We start from the raw sequence: 16,419 nt of genomic DNA on the forward strand, positions 1-16,419 counted from the left end.
AGAAAATGTTAAAGAGGTGAGTTGCAAAAATATTCTCTCTTCAGTGCAAAAATATTCTCTCTTCTTTATCCCTACTAAAACTTTACATGAGTAAACTTTGATAATCATCTTATACTTGCTATTTAGAAGAATCTCAGCTGTTCTAGTCTCATTCTCACTAATAACAATTATGTCAAGTATCTCTATGGTTTCTCTACTTTACCCTTTTCTGTCAGTGGCCTTTACATTGAGAGGGATCATCTTTAATTGTGTTGAATTTGAATTTCCAGAAGCTGACTTTTCACTGTTCATTCTAATTTTAAGAAGAAAACAGGATTTTCGGTTAACAAAGCTGATGTGCCTAACCAGCAGGATATCTGAATATGTTATACCATCATAATATGTTGTTTCAGGCACTATAGAATACAATTTGGTCAGCTAAGTCCAAAATTCAGTCCATCTGTATATCCAGTCATTACTTCTCATGGTGCATATATTATTGAAGGAATAAGAAAATCTGTTCATTTCTCTGAATTCCATGTGGTCTGTATAATGTAGAAAAGACTTGTTTAACCTGTAATTTCTTTGGTATACTAGGTCTTTAGAAGAATGAGTTAGAACTTACATACAGATTCATTCTAATATTCCAGTCACAAGAAATTCTGTTTAGTTTCCTACATTCCATGTATAATGTAGAAAAAATTTGTTTAACCTGTAATTTCTTCAGTATGCTAGGTCTGCAGAAGAATGAGTTAGAGCTTACTTACAGATTCATTCCAATATTCCAGTCACTGACCAGAGAATTTTTTTATAGTTTTTTCACAAAGCTGATTTTAAAGTTTGATCTTTGGCACGAGCAATTTTTTTCCCCTGAGAAAAAAACTTGGGATTTTAATTCCTGCAGCTTATCAGAATTCACTGTTGAACAAACATGAGTATTATATACATTACTCCTTATCTAGCACATTATGTTAATGCAGTCATGCTTAGTAGTGAGTAGTTCTTGCACTATCAAACCCTAAACAAATAAATATAAGTACTGATGAGATGCGCATGCTGTCTTGGTTGCATGTTTCCAATTAGACAACAAAAAAAAAAAGTTAGAACTGAAAGAGTATTGCCCACTTCCTTTGGAGAATGAAAAAAGCATTTTAAGATTTATTTTAGTAATGTGCAGTATGTAAAAAGAAGTTTAGTTTCTTTATTTCATCACTGCATTGTAGTTAGATCCAAAAATGTAACAATTTATGTCAAAAAAAGAAAAAAAGAAAATGCCCGTCTAATTATGCTTAGAAAATATGTTATGAAGAAATTACAACCTGAATGCTTTCTGATATTTATAGGTATCAGATTGCACAAGCTTACTTATAAGCACTGAAGTCTGTTAAGTTGTGTGTGCTGCTGCATGCGTAGTGACTCAGCAAATTTATGTATGTACTGGGTATACAGTATACATATATAAGCATTTGAACTTACTCTGAGAATAAGTTCCAACTCTTATTCTGAGAATTTTCAATAAGTGAAAGCAAAATAAAGCAATGGATCATGCATGGCTGTATTAATTTATGGTATATTGAACTTTATCTTTACCACCCTACTGACCGTGATGTGTTTATCATTCATGCAAAAAAAAACATGGATACAAAATTTAAGGTGGGCTGATATATTTCATCCAGCATGGCTAGTTGAATGGTTAATGTTAGGCTTTATTTATTACTTGCCCTTCATATGTTTTCAAAGTTTGAAAACATGTGAAAACAATATACAAAATTTGAAACTTCAGTTAGAGCTACAAAAATTTTTCTTTATATTGTCTGTACAGATTTTTATGATGTTAGGTAGCCTGAGGTCCCAGTTATAAATATTTTGAAATTTGACTTTGAACTTATCAAAATTGAAATAAAGATATGTAATTGAAATACAGCTATAAAATGCTATCTTAATGGAAATCGATTTCACTGACATAGTATATTTACTTGTCATTTATCAATATATTTCAGATGGATAATATACCATCAGCAAGTTCTCAGTTATTGCTTCCAGGTCCAATAAAATCCCAGGAATTAAATGTTTGCCATCCACTCTTAGATGCTGTTACCAGCAACATGAAGACCCCTTTATTCAATCATACTTTGCAACGGACCTTTGGTCCAACAGTCTCTGCTCTTTGTGGACCCAGTAGAAGGTCAGTATTTAGTGTATTTTGCATCTAGTATTTTCCAAAGGTTACTACGTTAAATTTATGTATTCATTTTTTTTTTTAATTTTAAATTATTAGTATAACATTCTACTGATTACTAGTCCTGCAGTAGCAACTTCGATTATATCTTAAAATACTTAAACAATGTAAGTGATGTTGTGTGTCCAGAAAATTCATTGATCATTAAGATCTTATTGTGTGCAGGGGATCACTACAACGATGTCAACAGTTTCCCCCTCAACATGTATCATTATACTGCTGACCTGGTTAGCTGAGAGTGTGTCTACTCGACAAGCAAGGCTGTGGGTTCCAATCTCACTGTAGATATAGATGACTTATAAATGTCTTTAGTTGATAAATGAATTTCCTCCCCTACCGTGAAACTACTAGCCTGCAAAATGGGAGCAATTGTCAGGACCATAGTAGAAGAGCTTAGGCAAGAGTTAGTGAAAATGAAAAGAGAAATGAAACATCTAAGAAGAGATTGACTGATAAGAATGAGGAGGAAGGTACTATTACAAAGAAGGAGTCAAAGGATAGGCATATATCATTGTATGGGGACTCGATCATTAGAGGTGTAATGACAAATAAAATGCACAAAACATGCTTTCCTTGTGGAACAATGAAGCAAATAACTGATGCATTGCAGAAAAGGAAAGACAGGGTGTTAAAATTAGTGGTAGTTGCAGGCACAAAAGACTTAGTTGGCTTAAAAAAAGAATGTTGATAGACACTTAAGAAGTATTTTACTCTACAGTTCACATCTCAGAGCTGCTCAACTTTTATTCGCTTTAAAACTTTCTTACATGTTATTCTTTTCAATATGAAATTCAATTTTATCCTGCTCAAGACTAAATAGTGATCACTTCCAATTTCAAATCCTCTGTATACACTGGTGTCCTGCACGAGGGAGAAAACATCACTATCAACAATAACATAGTCAATGAGACTTTTCTTATTCCTTGCCTCTTCTCTCCATGTGAATTTGTGCACATTTTTATGTTGGAACATGGTGTTAGTAATAACCAGTCCATGTCCTGAGTAGAAATCCAACAGATATTTGCTATTATTATTAGCTTTGCTCTTTTCTCCAAATTTTCCCAAAATATTTTTGTATGTCTGACAATCATTTCCTACTCTGCTATTTAGATACCCCACAAGGACCAACTTTTCCTTTTTCATTGTGTCAGTTGCTTTTTCTGAAGCCTCAAAAATCTCCTCCACTTCTACCTTAGTAGAACCTTCTGTGGAACCATAGGCACAAATAAGTCTCATTGTCCATTTCCCCATTCTCATATTTGCCCACATTACTCTATTTGAGACTGACTGCCATTCAAGAAGATTAGCCTCATATTTTGTGTTGAATACTATGGCTACTCCTTCTTTTCCTTGATTGTCATTGCCTGAATATAACATTTTGTATTTATTGCTCAGAAAGATTTCACCAGTTTTTGTCTTTTTTGTTTCAGTCATCCCTATTATGTCAATCTGGTACTTATCTAATTCCTGAGCTAGCTCCATTTCTTTGCCATTCAGGCTTCTTACGTTGATATGCCCGATCTTTAACTGTGGTGATGTTGAGTTGGGGTGTGTTTTCAAATTTGTTCCAGTAGCTGACTTTTCGCTGTTTGCCCTGGTTCCCTGGCGAAAACAACGGGGGCCTTGTTTAACCGGGCGACGCCCCAGCCAGCATGAAATTTTGTCATGTTGTACCATCATTTTTTATTTTGGTTTAACCAATAAGAATACAATTTGGTCAGCTAAATCCCAAATTGCCAGCCCATCCTCATTCGTTCAGTATCCAAGTAGATACCCAACAGGGTGCACCATGAGAAAGTGAGGATTAGACATTAGGTCAAAAGCCCTGGTCGGTTCTCCACATTCCTTTAAAGGCTATGTGGAGGTCTCCTCTCAGTTATACAGCTTTGACCCTTAACCACCCCAGGATGTGATTGGGAATAGAAATAGAAGGATATATAATTTTCCAGAAGGATAGAAATGTGGAAAAGAGGAGGGGGACAAAGTGCTGTTAATGATTGCAGAGGAACTGTGTCCACAAAGTGTGGAAGTTGATGGTGCAGGCACATATTTTGCATCTATGTAGTGTGAAGTTGAAATAAACAGGTTAGTATATCTGATAGGATGCTGCTATAGGACAGGGAATGCAAATAATTATGGTTATGAAATTTTTAGGCAAATTAGTTGGGCATATATAAAAAATGATAATCCTGATGGAAGACTTTAATTACAGGAATATAGAATGGAAGGAGGAGGTAGTATATGAGAACAAAGAGAGTGAGTTGTGGAATTTCTGAGAGATAAGTTTCTTAAACAGCATGTGACTGACGCAACTAAAGTCTTTAATGTTTTAGATTTTGTGATAACTCCACAAGATGTAATTGTAATGAGGTGTTGATATAGCTGCTAGTTGGTGAGAGTGATCATGAGCTGCTTGTTTAGGAAGTGATGAAACAAGAAAAAGTTACTGTCAAAAATGGATATATGTGGATGTGTAAAGTGGGTGATTTTAGGAAGCTCTGTTGTCAGTTAGCATCAGTATGTTGGGTAGATGAGCTGAGTAGAAAAGATGTTGACAATGCATGGAAACTCACAAGGCAATATCTGACAAAAGCATGGGCCATATCAAAGGCTAAGCAAGTAAATATAGTAGGAGTGAAATGGATCAACAGTGAAATCAAGCAAACTGTGCCAGAAAAGAAAATGCTATGGAGAAGGTATAAGACAGTTGATGGTGATTGGATCCATGAAGAGTATAAAATGCAGGCTAGAAAGGTAATGAGCATGGTAAAGAAAAAAGAGATGTGGTATGAGAGGAGATTGGCAGGTCAGGTCAAGGTTAACTCAAGGGAATTTTTCCACTGTATGGCAAGCAAGAGAAAGAATAATTATGGTATGTTGATACTGGTGGATAGTCATGGCAGCAGAATAACAGTTGCAAAGGATATAGTGGAATTATTGAACAAGCACTTTATCAGCATATCACACTGTTGTAAATGATGTGGTGCAGTATATAGAAGGGAGGCAAGTATTAGGAGAATTGGAAGTGAAAGAATCAGAGGTGTGTACGGTGTTGGTTGGATTAGATGTTAATAAAACTGTGAGAATGAATGACATATGACCATGTGTTCTTAAGGAATGTGCACCACAGTTTGCTATGCCCTTGGTCTAGTTATTTAATCAAAGTCTTGCAGTGGGTAGGATTAAGGAGTGGAAAGAAGGCAAAATAGTTCCACTCCACAAGTATGGTTATAGGACAGAAGTCTCCAATTATAGACTAGTCTGAATAACTGCAGTTGTGGCCAAGGTATTGGAGAGATTGGTTAGAAATAGAATATAGGATTGGGTTGATGGACATAGCATTCTTTGATGGTCAGCATGGATTTGTAAAAAATAGGTCTTGTCTTAGTAATTTACTTCCATTTTATGATAAGGTAACAAGTTTATTAGATAAGAGATAATCATATACAGTGATATTATTGGACTTTGCAAAAGTGTTTGATAGATTACCACATGATAAGTTAGCCAATATCCAATCCATCTAACCAATATACTTTGGTTAGATGGATTGGATATTGGCTCTCTGGATGATACCAGCAGGTGTGTATGATGGAGCAGTGTCTCAAATTGTTTGTAAACAGTATATCTTGTGGACTGAGGGGGGGGGGGGGGAGGATCTTCAGTTGTTTGCTGATGATGCAAAGTTGGGAAGAATTATGAGTAACACTGCTGATGTTAATTCTCTTCAGGAAGATTTGAATAGACTTTCTACTTGGACAAAGGAGTGGAGTTGTTGTTTTAATATCAATAAGTGCAAGGTGTTGCATTTCGGAGTGCAGAACTATAAGGCTGTGTACTATATTGATGGTGCTGTACTGCAAGAAGTGGATGAGATTCGAGATTTGGGAGTGATGGTTGACAGTAGACTAAAGTTTAGAGGGATTATTGCTAGCATTGCAAAGGCTGCACTCATAGTGTTGCTATTGATAAGAAGTACTGTAACATAATGATAAGAAGGTTGTGCCACTGTATAAAGCCACTAGTCAGGCGACACTTGGACTATTGTGCTCAAATCTAGTCACCTGGTTTGTCCTCTTCACCTCTCCAATGTCTCCACATCACTCAGTGTGATGTGGAGACATTGGAGAGGGTCCAGAGGCAAGTGACTAAGACAATATCAGGACTTTGGAGTGCTGGCTATGGAGAGAGGTTGAAAAATTGTGGATTGCAGAGTTTGGTGGAAAGGAGGAAAAAGAGGTGATATGATAGAAACATTTAAGTCAGTGAGAGGATTTTATCGAATTAATCCAGATGAGTTAAGGATTTTAAGATTCTGTATGATATGTTGTCAGTTGAATGAACCTCCCACAATGAGTCTGCCGACTCCATGGGGGGCACAATAATAATAATAATAATACTTGTTAATATAATTTTATATAATAATTTTATAATTATGTATTTTGTTTGGTGTTGTAATACCATTAAAATAATTATGAATAACGCCCAACACCTAAGCATGAAGATTAACTTCCTGATATTTATTTTCTATGTTTTTACTAAATCTTCCCATGACTTTTGTTTAGTCAGTTGTACACAGTGCTTCATTTTTTATATTTTTCTCTGTATTCTATTAGAGCACAAGCTGACTTACTTTGCCAGGAACTTTTAATACACTTTTTTCCCTCCTTTTCCTTGACTGCCTCTCCCTGAGTCCCCCCATGGAGTTCTGATTTTTCTTACTGCAGACAGCCTATCATATGCCTCTCTGACTGAATCAGTCAATGTTTTCTTCAGTTTGCCACTGGGAATTTTGAAAATATAATATAATGTTTTGAAATTCTTTCATTTTGTTTTGAATAATATTAGTCTTTGAATAATAATATCTGCAGTTCACCTATGAAAGTTACTCGACTTTGATTCATTTCAAAACTTTCTCACATACTTTTCAATATAGTACTCAATTTTATCCTGCTCAAATGATCCCTTCTGATTTCAAACCCTCTGTTTACTCTTGTATTCTGAACCAGCTTGAATATATCAGTCAAAAATAACAAATCAATGAAACTTTTTTATTCCTTGCATCTTCTCTCCATGTGAATGTGTACATCTTAATATTGGAACCTGGTGTTAACAGGTGGTTTCCATTATTATTAACTTGGCTCTTTTCTCCAACTTTTCCCAATGCATTTCTGCATGTCTGGTAATCATTTACTACTTTGCTATTTAGAACTCCAACAAGGACCAACTTTTCCTTTTTATTTGTATCGGTTGCCTGTTATTATTATGATTTTTGAAAGTTATTAATTCTGAAAGTTTATCGTCATCACCAGAGTGTACAGAGGATTTGAAATTGAAGTGATCACCATTTAGTTTTCAGCATGATAAAATTGAATTTCATATTGAAAAGAAGAACATGTAAGAAAGTTTTAAAGCGAATAAAAGTTGATCAGCTCTGAGATGTGAACTGTAGACTAAAATACATAAACATTATTCAAGAAAAAATGAAAGAGTTTGAGAACAGGAACCAAACCTTGGAGATTCAGTAACAAATCCTGAAGAAAAAATTGATTGATTCAGCCAGAATTTAGTTAAACTTAAAAACCATTAAACAAATGACATTCATTTAGTGGCTATCAAAAATTTTAAGCATCATAATTTTATCTTCAATATCTCTGGTACGTCATTGTATGTTATTACTATTAGAAAAGCAAGACCTGCCATTTTAATTAAAAATTATAATCATTATTCATATATTCAGAAATGTTGATGTTCACTATATACAGTATAATATTGCTCTTAGAGAATTAATAGAAAGAATGATACTAATCAGCATAGTATCTTGTAATAGTGGTCATATGAAATTTCAGTTACTTTTTTTTACTACATTTTCTGTTTTTTTTTTTTTTTAGAATTCCTAGTCCTCCTCCCAAAAAACGCAAAACTGATGAAGAAAGTCCTGAAATTTCAGATATATTACAAGGAGAAATTGCACGCTTAGATCAGAGGTTTAAAGTTCAGCTTGATCCAGTTCAGCATAATGGGTCTCATACAGTACATCTTATTTGTCAGCTAGGTAATGGAGTTTTGTGTTACATGTTTTCAAAATTTAATTATAGATATAAATTTAATTATATCCCGCTGTGGGTATGAATGTTTGTAATTCTCTGTGAAAATACAAGTAGTGGTCGTGGGCGGTAGATGCCGTTGGTGTAGTTGCAGTTCGTTGTAGTTGGTGAATTGAGACAGAGTTGTGGTGTAGGTGCCCTCCCTCGATGAGTCTTTGGACTCCCTGGAGGTGTCAACTAATAATAATAATATCATTTAGAAAATTATTTTGACTCTTATAAAGGATTTAAATTTTTTTGATTGATTTATCATCTTTCTTGATTAGTTTACAGTATAATTAAATTAGAAAACCAAGTAAATACAATTAAACTCTGCAGAGTCAGACTTGTTAAAATATTCTGATTTGTATGTAGTATGAATCTGAATTCTTCTCTCCTCACCCCCCTCCTCCCATCTATGCTGCAGTTTGACACAAGTACCTGAACTTTTCTTCTGTACACTTTTGGACTCCCTTTCAGAAATTTTATAAAAATAAATGTTGGTGACAAAAACATGTACTTAAAAAAAAAGTATATATTTTTATGTATGGCATTTTAGTGTATGATGGTAATAAGGCATTAAAGAATTAGGCTTTTTAATCCTTTTTTTTTTTTTTAATCATACATGTAATTATTTATGACCGTATTCCTAAAATTAAAGACTGCTTTTAGAAAATAAAGATATTTAGGAAAATGTGTCTTTTGGCTTTCAGGATTGTTCTGCCTTCTGAACTGTAACTGTTTGGAAGGTATAATGGTCCCAAGAGTCAAAATTTTTAAATTTCTGACTTTAAGAGTTTCTGATATATTATAGAATAGCATTGTGCCTCTGTAACTCTAGTTGGGACTTTTTTGGCAGTTCAATATTGTTTGCTGTATTGATGAGTGTCAGCTGCGTAAGCTCATCTGAATACAGCATAAAAGAAGAAAATTGTCATGTTTTTATGCTCATGGTTAATAATGAAAAAAACTTATGGAAAATAAATGAACGAAGTCCATGCATAATCAAAACTGATGGCCAGTTAATATTAACATTAAAGATGACTTCAGTGGCAGAGTGGGGGAGAGGTAGAATTATCCAAGGACAGGGGTTATCTCAACTATTATTTTTCAAATGTAGTTGTAAATTATGAATTTGGAGAAGTTATATCATTATGATATTCAATATAATTTGAAATATCTAGGAAATCCTGCTCATTATAGATCAACAGATATATTAACAGCTTGTTATCTCATCTCATTAGTTCATCAAAGCTTTGCACAATTTTGGTTCTGAAAATAGGCCATCTCTTTGTTTAAGTTACAAAATTGTCACTGTTCCCCACCTTGTTTAGGCTAAAACTTCATTGTAAAAACAAAGAATATTGACTTTTCAGGCTAGTGCATGACAGTCAGTCTATCATAGTTTCTTTGAAGCTAGGTGATGTTTTGAATATATAGAATTTATTCTATATATAAAGTTTTCTTAAAAAATTTTTATAGAGTAAATCTAAATTTGTTATGTGAACTTTCTGCTCGATCTCAGAGAGATCAAGTAGAAAATTGGATAACAGATTGTGAATCTCATAGGATAGAATTACAGTTGAAGAGAATCAGCATGGTAATTGCAGAAAGAGAAGAAATGGAAAGATGTTGAAAATTATAAAGCATGTGATGGGAGCAAAATAGCTGGTTAATTGGAAGATTAAATATGCAAAACAAAATCAGTGAATGAATAAAATTAATATATATATATTAATACTGTGGGAAACCGTATTAAGACCTGTTGGAAACCATATTATGGCCAAACTGAAAGTCTATCTTTTTATATCTCGAAGAACACCAGAAAGACATCTCATACAATAGGACCAGAGCCAGCGCCTTCTGAAGGCTGCCAACATCAAATAGATTGGAATTCGGCATCCAACATACATAAATGTCACGATGAATTAGAATGTCATGTCCTGGAATCAAAAGAAATAATCCTTGACTCTTCCCACATGAACAGCAACTCAGTTATAGTCTGCCAGACTCGCATAGCTCTGCTATATGGTATTGGCGAACTCGTGAAGTTATACACTCACATGTACATAACAGTAGAACTGTAGCTCGAACTCCAAACATAACCACAGTTTTTAATGCTCTGTTGTAATGGTGCAATGTTTTTTATGGTCTTTTATTTGCTTTTTATGTTATCGCATCTGACAAAGTGGGCATTCAGACGAAACTAGTTGTGTGGTTATATTAAATTTACTTGTTTTTCTATTATTTCGGAATTCATTCATTAAATAATATTTAACATATACACACACACACATGTAGAAAGCTTTTTTACCTTGAGTATAAAATTCACCTTGGTTAGAATTCACGTTAAAGATACCAAGCTATTTTATATATATAAACTTGGTTTTAATCCTATTTCCCAAGTAATCAAACAGACAAGTAAGTGAAGTTTGCACCTGCACGTAGTGCAAGTCTGGGAACTCCACACGTAGTGCGAGGCAACTCGTAGTAAAGATGGAATAAGCTCTGATCACTATTCCACCTTTACCACAAGTTGCCTCAGACTTGCACTACGTGCAGGCGCAAACTTGACTTACTTGTCTGTTTGCTTACTTGGGAAATAGGATTAAAACCAAGTTTATATATATAAAATAGCTTGGTATCTTTAACATATACACACACATACACAGCTAATTCTCTTTTACACGGCCTTTTTTTATGATTTTGAAATAACACGGTTTAGAAAATAAAAGCAATTCTATTTTTACAGGATATATTTTGATTTAGCATGGTTCAAATGGCACTCTTATTTTTAAAATTTCTGTTTGAATTCAGTTCTGTTAAAAAGGATATTTCCATTATAATTATCATTACCTAGAATGGTACATATGTACTTAAACTTGAATTATTAAAAATGGTGGCTACACTCTAGATCAAGTTTGGAATGCAGATGAGACTGGCCTTTTTTGGAAAAAAAAAGACAAGTAGAACTTATGTAGCGAACTCACAAAAAAAAAAGTTGGTGACTTTAAAACAGCTAAGCATCATGTGACTATTACTTTGCAGCAATGCTTCAGGAGATCGTATATTAAAACCATTACTCTTTATCGATCCCTAAGACCACGGGCAATGAAAGGTGTAGATTTTAAGATGTTACCAGTGCGCTGGAAGGCAAACAAACAAAAAAAAAGGTTGGGTTACAGAAGAAATTTTTAATGAATAGTTCCATCAATGTTTTGTTCCAGAAGTTAAACGCTATTTGATGGGAAAAAATCTGGACATTAAAGTTTTATTGATTATTGATTATATGCACCTGGCCATCCTGTTTTAGAATTCCTGAATGTGGAATTTTGTTTTCTGCCACCTAATACCAGGGTGTGATTGCTACCTTCAAAACTTACTACATAAGAAGAAGATTCCAATACATTTTGGATAAACTAGATAAGGATAATTTACTGATAGTTACTGATGTATAGAAGAAATTTTCTATTTTGGATTGCTTCAAACTTGCTAAGTTGGCTTTATCAGAATTGAAACAATCCACTTTAAATGCATACTGGAAAGCTACTTGGTCAGAATGTGTGAAAAAGAAAAATCCTGTACCTTTGTATTCAACTGAATATCCCAATATCATCAGATTAGTACGTGCTAAAGCATTAGTTGGTGAAGAAGGATTTGATGATTTTTTGCCTGCAGATATTGAAGAATTGATGGTTGACAAGACTGTTAGTGATGACAAAATAATAGAAGCTGTCCTTGAGAATCTAGATGAAAAAGAAAAAAATGATGATGAAGAGATTCCAATCACTGCAGGATTAATTAAAGAAGGGCTTCAAATGGCTAGTAAATTGCAAAGTCATTTTCTTACACATGATCCAAATACTGAACGATCTGTTTAAATGTGAACTGAAGTCATGTATGGTGCGATATGAAGAATTATACAAAGATCTAGTCAAAACAGGATCTCAACGATTAATTACAGACTTCATGGTAAAAAAAATCAACCTTCAGAATTATTAGAATTAGTGCTAATTTAGTTCCTTTTACTGAAGAAAACGTTTTGCCATTGCAGTACAAACAGGATGGCCAAAGTGTTTCAAGTGATGGAAGTGATTTCATTCTAGTCTCATACAAAAGAATGCGGCTACTGTCAGAAAGTGATGGCTTTAAAATTTAACTAATAACCATAAGCGTAGGTGTATTTGGGCCTTTTTGAATTTGTTTTATTAGTGACACACTGTTTTCTTTAAGAAAGATACATATGTATATATTTTAAATAAGTATTCAAAATGAAAAATATTCCATTGATATTAAATGGTTTTATTCAATGATTTTCATATGTTTTGTTTGAAAATAACTTATTGTTCGTATCAGGTTTTCACATCTGAAACCATTCTTCTATTTTTTCATATGCACTGTATTCTTTTTTTTTTACGCATTTTTTTCTGAAACCAATCCACTGTGTAAATTGAGAATTGTGTGTGTGTGTTTTAAGTGGAGGAATTAAGTTTTTCTGACAGATTTTCAGGACTTTTGAGTAAAGAAACATGAAGTACTGCAGTTAAATTTAAAATAAAGAAGCTTTATTTTAATTAACATTAAGCTGAATATATATTTTCATGCTAGTTATATTGAGAGGGGAGGATTTAGAAAAATTGCACAGGGCTGCCATTTCAGTGTTAGTATTGACAACACCATTATCAGTATTTTGGTGTTTAGTCTTTTGGTGGAATGTAGATGTTAGAAAACAGGGGAATGCATACAGGGAAAACAGTCTGTATGCATTTTCAAAACACAGCTCTGAGGTACTGACAATTGTCAGTACCTCAGAGCTGTTACCTCAGAACTGACAATTGTAATTCATAGATTAGAGATTTATGGTAAGAGGAGTTGCATTCATATTGACAAATGAACTTCTAGAGAGGTCAGGTATGTTTTAACAGTTGGATTGAGAGAGAGGGTTGTGTTTTGATACAAGCAGTAAAGAAGACTTATAATCTCTGAGTTTAAATATACAGTAATCTGACTGCCTTGTAAATATTGCTGATATGTGGGAATTTTAGGATTTTCTCAGGTAAGTTGGTAGTGTGAGTTTTTGCCATTGGTTAATAGCACATTTGGACAAAGGGTTATTTTCTAGATAAGAATCAATGCATTCAAGTTTTTATTTTATGTAGGAAGGCGAAGTCTGGGCTTAATTTATATCTGCTTAGGTATTGGGTACAGAGTACCTCATTTGTTGCATAACGTTAATTATTAGATTTAGAGTAGTTGCCAGCCTTAGTTTAGTCACTTTGGTAAATTTTGATTATTATTTATTGATGAATTATAATAAGAGTTAAGAATTGAAGCATGTGTGGGCTGTTTTTATCCTTGTTATCCTCACCATTAGCAATCATTTGTGGCATCATTTATCCATCAGTAAAAATTAATATTTGAATCAACTCAGTAATACTATAGAGTGTGTGACATCGTTAGCTCAAGAATTCCCACTAAATTCTTAAGATGCCAGATCTGTTTATGCCAATATTTGGACATTCCCAAAGAAAGCACTTAGTGTTATCTCTCCTTGGTCAGAAAATTAAACTGGTTATAACTTTCACACTGAATGATATCAAGTTAATTTAAATACTGATCTTGGCAAATGGGGTTGCTTTAAGGTCGGGGTTACTTTAGAGACAAAAGTTAGATAACTAGATGGAGATTTTCATTTAGCCTACAAGCATGAGAGAACCACCTGCAATTTTTGATCCATTGTCCAATCCTTACTCTCCTATAGTACTCTCTTTTATTAGGTATCCACCTAGATAATGAATGAACAAGAATGGCTGGCAATTTAGGACTTAGTTCATCGAATTGTATTCTGTATAGGCCTAAACTACATATACAATATAATGGAACAACATAATCAAATGTCTTGCCACCTGAGGCATTGTAGTTAAGCAAGTCCTTCCTTTCCATTATTCTTGTCAGGAAAATAGTGAAAGTCAACTACTAGAACAAACTGAAGATCAGAAACCATTAACTTACGAAATCAAAATGAAGAAAAGAGTGGAGCTTGTGCAGAATTTACAGAAATGCTATGATTGTATAAATGGTGTTACTGAGACAGGAGGTCTAAAACTTGGAGATATTGCTCAAAGGAATTGCAGAAATGCCATGGCATAAGTGATGTTACTGAGATAGCAGGTGAGATTCATCTGAGTAATAACTATAAAATGATTCTTTCAACCTCTAGTGATTAGGGAAAGGAAGGCGCATCTCCAGTATTCAGCACTAAACGTAAGTGATAAACTTCTTGAATAGGAGGCAGTTGCAAACTGGAAATGTTATTTATTTATGTATGTGGTCCCATTGCAGTTATCAAGTAGAGGAATTCTTTGAGTCATTAGAGAGAGAGAGAGTAGTTGATATAAAAGAGAGGAAAAAAAGAAAGAAAAGCTTGTTTTTGTTGAGACATAAACAGCACAGTAGGAAATTATGGGAAAATTTGGAGTAAAAAAGTAGAGGCAATAATAATGTGTTATAGTCACGTGAAGTGGATCAACTTTGTTTTCAAATCTCAAAATGTAATTTATCTTATTGTGAAGGGATTGTTTTTTTTTTTTTTTAACTAAACATGTCCTTTAAATTTGTCATTGATAGCAATCATAGGTTACAAGTTTTCCATTCCTGTATAGTTTTCTAAATGATTGTTTGACAGATCAAATGAGATAACATCCATGCTACTTAGGTATGGAAGCAAAAAAAAAAAAGATTTTGTGCATAACATATAAACATGAATTGCAAGCCATGGGAATTGTTTAGTGAATTTCTGTGATTGTGTCAATGGTAGTAAGAATTAATCAAAACATTAGCAAAGTGACTGAGATCCTGGTAGTTTGTGATTCCAGATTGGAAATTCTTGGTTAAAGTGTGATTAATACCTATCTAAGTTTTATTCTTAATATATTAAAAAGTGTTCTCTCAATATCATTCGCTCTTTAATTTGCTAAACAGAAGATACATATATAACTGTTTCCTTTTCAGTGAAAACTTCACAGTTATTGAAGATATATTAATAAATTATATTGAAATTTTTTAGATGACAAAAACCTTCCATGTGTACCACCAATCAATATAACTGTTCCTGGAAAATATCCGGAAAAGCCTCCCCAGTGCAATGCCAGTAAAGAAGAATATGGCAAGTTTACAATTTCAATTATAGTTGTATTGTGCATTAATTATTGTTAATCACACAATAGAAAATAAAGAAGCAATTAGACATTTAAATGAAAACTGTAAACTAAATTTTGTTAGTCATGAACAATATGAACAAACATCCTTTCCTGCTAAACCTTTCCTATTTGGTAGTGGTATCTGATAGCAGGAACCAAATGAAACTTATGTTTTAGATATCAAAGTTTTGAAATTTCTTTGGGCTACTACATTTTAGGTGAGAAATAATTCTTATTTTCTGGGCATTCAAGATAGCATGAGCTTCTTTTACTATTTTAAGTACCACACTGTTTTCTTGATCCTTGCGAATAATTTCAACATATACTTAAGTTTTTTCTTGAAATTTTGACATAGATTCTTGTTTCTAATGTTCCTCCCCCCCCCACCCCCTGTAAGTCTTGAAACAGAGATCTTTATATGTGGATTTAATTAGGTAAAAAAAAACAACAAAAAAAGCCTGTTTTTGTTCAAATTTTGGTGAACTTTTTTTGTTATAAAAGAGCATACCACTGAAACAGTAATTGTAATCATAATTATATTGTATTCACAGTTCTTTTTTCTTTTCAAGTGTTCTTAATTTTGAGAAGCAGAGCCTATATATATATATAACTATTTACTTAGAACTGATTGTATAATGTAATGTAGAAATTTCATCATCAGAACTGCTCTTTATTTTTAAATGTTCATGTTGGAGGCTTAATGGATTGTATACAGCACTCAGAAAGGATTAAAGCAGAATTTAATACTTCTTATATTTCGGCTCAGTCACTGAGATATCTTCAGCGATTACAAAAAAAATTAATGTAACATATACACAAATACCACACAATACTAAGCCAGCCACATGGGTGACTCTTAAAGTCCTATCTAGGTGGAGCACCATCTATGGGCGGTTGTAGGTGGCCTGGAATGTAAGGT

The 16,419-nt window shown here is 33.5% G+C and overlaps 1 protein-coding gene across 3 annotated transcripts in view; it reads left to right on the forward strand.

Annotated features, from left to right (window-relative positions):
• The window catches only part of MED15 (mediator complex subunit 15), a 246,494-nt gene that overhangs the window by 218,008 nt on the left and 12,067 nt on the right, over positions 1-16,419 (forward strand). For all 3 annotated transcript variants that reach the window (XM_090409717.1, XM_090409718.1, XM_090409719.1), the window contains 3 exons: positions 1,980-2,164; positions 8,107-8,270; positions 15,368-15,466. In XM_090409717.1, the coding sequence (XP_090265843.1) occupies positions 1,980-2,164; positions 8,107-8,270; positions 15,368-15,466 (448 nt within the window). The remainder of the gene's footprint in view (positions 1-1,979; positions 2,165-8,106; positions 8,271-15,367; positions 15,467-16,419) is intronic.

This window comes from Typopeltis vanoorti, chromosome 20 (genome assembly GCF_054136105.1).
Source record: "Typopeltis vanoorti isolate ZY-2024b chromosome 20, IOZ_Tvanoo_1.0, whole genome shotgun sequence".
NCBI lineage: Eukaryota > Metazoa > Arthropoda > Arachnida > Uropygi > Thelyphonidae > Typopeltis > Typopeltis vanoorti.